The sequence below is a fragment of the Tupaia chinensis genome, unplaced genomic scaffold (genome assembly GCF_000334495.1).
Source record: "Tupaia chinensis unplaced genomic scaffold, TupChi_1.0 Scaffold143836_2, whole genome shotgun sequence".
Taxonomy (NCBI): domain Eukaryota; kingdom Metazoa; phylum Chordata; class Mammalia; order Scandentia; family Tupaiidae; genus Tupaia; species Tupaia belangeri.
The window spans coordinates 1048058-1052878 of record NW_006203687.1 but is presented as its reverse complement, the minus strand read 5'-3'; the positions used below and the strand labels follow the sequence as shown (position 1 = coordinate 1052878).

Genomic DNA, 4821 nt, shown 5'->3' with positions numbered 1-4821 from the left:
TCCCTACATATCCCTGGCCTCTTCTCCACCATTACTGCACTGCATGACAGGTGAAATGAGCACCTGATCACTGATTTGGAAGAAACGTCTTGATTTTGGCAAGCACAGCCCGGCACCCTCTCCCTCCTCTTCCTTTCTCCTCAGAGGCATGCTTGTGGTCTGCACCCCAATATCAGAAACTGGAGAGAGGTAACAAACCCAGAGACTTGTTTCTTTCTAGGGCTGCCTCTGGTGGAGGAGGAAACACAATAATCCTGAGCTTTCATACTGTTAAACTCAGAGTGTTGTGTGTGTGTGTGTGTGTGTGTGTGTTTGGAGGAGGAACAGGGGAATAATCAGAGTGACATGCTAGACCATATCATCCAAACTATGGTATTAGTGATAAAGGCTGCACTTTGACCCTCACTACTTAAGCCTACTTTGTCTTAAGCCCCAGGTGGGAACGGACAGAACTGTTACTGTTCCTCCTTGTCAGACTCCAGGGACTCGCCTGCGCCCACACAAAGAAGAGGCTCTTTGCTGTGATGTATGAATTGCCGAGAAGAACCTGGGTGAAAATGTGTCATGGCCTGTGCCATGTTCACAGCCATGTGAATTTTTTTTTTATTAATTCCAAGGGATATAGAAAATGTAAGATGAGGGTCTGATTCGGACCATCGGAGTGTCTAAGTCCAGACATTCAAATTACATGTGGTGAGAGGAGAATTTTACTGCATCTGGAACTTTTTAATATTACAACCATACCAGTCTCATTTAAAACAATAAATACAGTGACATGCTCCAGATAAGATGCTTTTATCTGGAAAGGGCGGCATTATACGGAACAGAAACAAAAGTGACGTGCCACCCTGATCGAGTCACATAGCTTCTTTGACTCTCAGTTTCTTTGTGTGTAAATTGGGGCCTGTCATAGAGATAAAATGAGTTAATGCAGGTGTGGACACCCTTGGCACCCACCAAGCCCTGTTTACCAGCTGGTATTCTCAACAACCGAGAGCATTGGCTATATAGGCCACTGCTGTCACCTTCCCTGGAAAACTGTCCTTACATGACTGGGAGCTTCCTCATGGGGAGATGATGATCACTGCCCCACTGATTAGGGGTACAAAGGGAAGTCCCCCTTACATCAAGGTAGAACCAACCATGTGCTGCAATTCATGCTCTCCACTGGATGAGGTTTAAGTTAGTCTACAGTTGAGATGACATCATTACATAGTTTTTGTGCCATCTTTTCCTATTCCCATCACTCCCTTCTCCCGTGAGCACTCATCAGTAAATCGCTTACAAAACCCTCATTTCAGGCTCTGTGCTAGAGACCTTTGATAACATGAAGAAGATGAGAACTTCTCATGGAAGGTAAACTATAGGAGTTAGATACCTTTATCACTGAAATGACTATTTGTAGGTTTAGTGTCCGTTTCTAACTCTGAGCCAGGCTTGGTCGATAGTTCAGTTAATAGCATCCGACATGTGGAACCATGACCAAATTGAACATATGATCATCACTTACCTCAATGGGTCCTACTTGCAAGTCAATAGGGATCTGCTGCTCCCTGATTTCCTTCAGGGTAGCCATGGCAATCCGAATGTCATCTAGGTCTTTGATCTGACGATTCAGTTTCTTACTGAATTCTTCAACAAGTGTAAAAATGTTTTCCATCTCACTTCTGTACTTTTTGTGACAGTGGCGGCCAATGACAACCATCCAGGCCTTTGTCTCAGCACTCAAAGCAAACTTCAAGTCAGCTGCAAAACCCGAATGTCCACAGTTCAGTTTGCAGCCCTTGAACCTTGGAAAGACTCAGTGCTTCTAGTCACTACTGGTAATTACTTGGTAGCTTACAGCCACTTAACACATATGAAAAATAAAACTTAAAAAGCAAACATACTAATAAATGTTTTTCTTTTTTTTCTTTTTTTTTCTTTTTTTTTTTTTCAGAGGTTTTTGCTATAGGGCACATGCGCTCGCCAGACAGACAGACAGAGAGAGACAGAAAGCAAGAAATCACCCCCCAGGGGGGATGACCACGCTGCAATCCCTTCTCCTCCATTCTCCTCTCGGGATCTTGGGCACGCACACACACACGCCCAGCGTGAGTTTAAGCCACCGGGTCCGGGACTCGAATCACGGTCAACTACATGGGAGTCCAGCAACATAGCCATTACGCCAACTGCTGGTCCCTGATAAGTGTTTTTGTAATTATATTTGTTCATTTTACAAGGCTTGTTTTTACAATTTAAAACACACTTCAAAATTCATTTCAAAATGCTAAAAAAAGGATATATCAACATCCTCTTAACTATGCCTCACATTTTTATTATTTTTTTATTAAAGAAATGGTCATTTTTAATTGCAAATACAACAAAATCATCCCCTTTCTCTGAATTAGTCTTTATTTTCAAGATTTAGTAGCAAAGTGTTCAAAATAATCCAGAATAAATAATTATCCAGAAGGAAATTAAAAACAAATCTACAAATGGGTCTTAAAGCTTGAGACCCATAAAAGAAAAGGCAATCTTTAAGATAGCTAGAACTCACTAGAATACTAATCTAGGCAATGAGACAGAATAATGCTGTTGAATTTATATGACTGTCTGAAAGAAAATGAACCAACCTGTGTACAGAGCAATGGAACCCACACAGATATATTCAGGTTCAGCATTAATTTCCTGCTGTAGGTTTTGGAAGTAAAGAATCTGGGATTCAAATTCAGAAAGTAAGGGGTTTTTCATGATAAATGTCATAATAGTTTCTTCTTTCTCTTTTTGCCAAATGTGATTGTAGCATTTGAAGCAATCCATGGATGTAATAACTTCCTAAAACACGAATAACAGATATGTGCTGAAAAGCAAGAGTCTGAAATAGCATCATGATATAAATATTTGCCAACTGTTGGTGGCTCCCACAGCTTTATTAAAATGTTTAATTGGAGAGCTGTGTGATTAATTAGAAATGCCACAGAATTGGGACTACATACAATAATATGGACAGTTTCACTGTTATCATCTCTAGTCAAAAAGGAGAGGTGTGGTTTCTAAAAACTAAACCAGAGACCATGAAGATCATTGTGGACCCGACTTTCTTGAGTAAAGTTTGACCTTAGGTCAAAAAACACAGTTTAAGGTCATGCCACATGGAAAGTGCTATGGGAACAAATACCTGGGGTCACTTCCCCAACCCTGATCTGCAAGACTCCTTTCTGGCTGAACCTACTGGAAATCTCAATAGAAAACAATCGACACATCGCCTGAGGTTCTGCAGTCAGGTGGAGAAGGACGGAGATTAGACATGGGGAGGGGGAAAACAGAGCACATCACACCCGATCCACTGGGAGGTTACAAGGAATGGCATCATGTCTACATCTCTGACATAATTATTGATGTCTCTATAATACTACATCTTCTGAGCCAGAAACATAGTGGACATTTCTATATCTCCCAATCTTTACCCAAAAATCCTTAATTTTTAGAGTATTACTCATAGACACCCACTCACTTCTTTTTTATCTTCTTCTTTATATATATATATATATTAGGGTTTTTTGCCATAGGGAACATGCAGTCACTTGAGACGAAGAGACAGAGAAAGGGGAAGTGAGAAATTACTCCCTGGGGGGAAATGGTCATGTGACAATTTCTTTTCCTCCTTTCTCCTCTCTGTATTTTGGGTACACATACATGTGCCCAGTGTGATTTTCAAGCCATCAGAACTGGGATTCAAACTGGGATTCAACCATGAGAACCACCGTACCACCTGCTGGTCTCACTCACTTCTTTTTAATTCATGTCTCTGGATATTTTTCTTCTCCTTTTAAAATGTTCTAGAAGGTATGTACATTTGCCAGAGTGAGACAGAGAATAAGAGAGAGGGAGAGAAAGTGATAGCATACCCCCTCCTAGAGAATGCTCATACCACAATCCCTTCTCCCTCTTTTCAGGATTTTGGGCACACACAGACACATGACTAGAGCGCTTCTCAAAACACCATGTCTGAGACTCAAACTGCACACAGTCAGTCATATGGGGTGGAGCTTATATAGCCACCAGGCCATAGGCTGGCGTCTGAGGTATTTTACAATGATGCTTTCATTGTAAGCGAGATCTCTTCCCAGTATTTTAAGAATTGGCTGTAAATTTAGAAACTCAGCTTTTTAAATAAACAGTTCAGCTTGCTACCAAGTGTGCTTCTATAAGATGAAATAGCTCATTTGCAGTAGTTGGTAGATAGGGTAGGTAGTTGTATTGATGTAATGTAGAGGTCACATTATTAAATGCTATTTTTCCCAGCCAAACAAATGTTACTGTCTTATACAAACTAAACCGCCAAGGAACATGGTTCTGCGTTCCATGCCCCCTTCAACACTTTTATTGTGAAATTTGTTCACCATTTGTCTTAAGAATGTTCTTTGTGGGACCAGCAGGTGGCATGGTGGTTAGAGAACAGGTTTACTTTCTCCCTCTCTCTCTCTCTCTCTCTCTCTCTCTCTGAATGCATGTGCCCTATAAAAAATTTTAAAATAAATAATTTTTAAAAGAGGGTTCTTTGCACAGAATGACCTGATCTTTGTGTGTTTTATGCTTGTTGCCATACTTCAGCACACTCAACTGTTGTTACAACACCTTCCACCAACTTCCTTTCACCTCTTTGTAGGGAAGCTCTGTAATGACCTGAGTGTTATTAGGCAAGTGAATATTAAGCAGAGGTCCTTCCATGATCCTGACTGACTGGAAGGTTGAAGGAGGGTTTGCAGAGTGGCAAGACCTTATTGGGGTGTGTGTGTGTGTGTGTGTGTGTGTGTGTGTGTGTGTGTATGTGTCTCT

General features: G+C 41.1%; 1 protein-coding gene across 1 annotated transcript in view; it reads right to left on the bottom strand.

The window, feature by feature from the left end:
• Positions 1 to 4821, bottom strand: part of DNAH5 (dynein axonemal heavy chain 5) — a 306494-nt gene that overhangs the window by 178388 nt on the left and 123285 nt on the right. The window contains exons 27-28 of the mRNA XM_027767025.1: positions 2616 to 2817; positions 1511 to 1746 (exon numbers count right to left, since the gene is read on the bottom strand). Coding sequence (XP_027622826.1) covers positions 1511 to 1746; positions 2616 to 2817 — 438 coding nt within the window. The remainder of the gene's footprint in view (positions 1 to 1510; positions 1747 to 2615; positions 2818 to 4821) is intronic.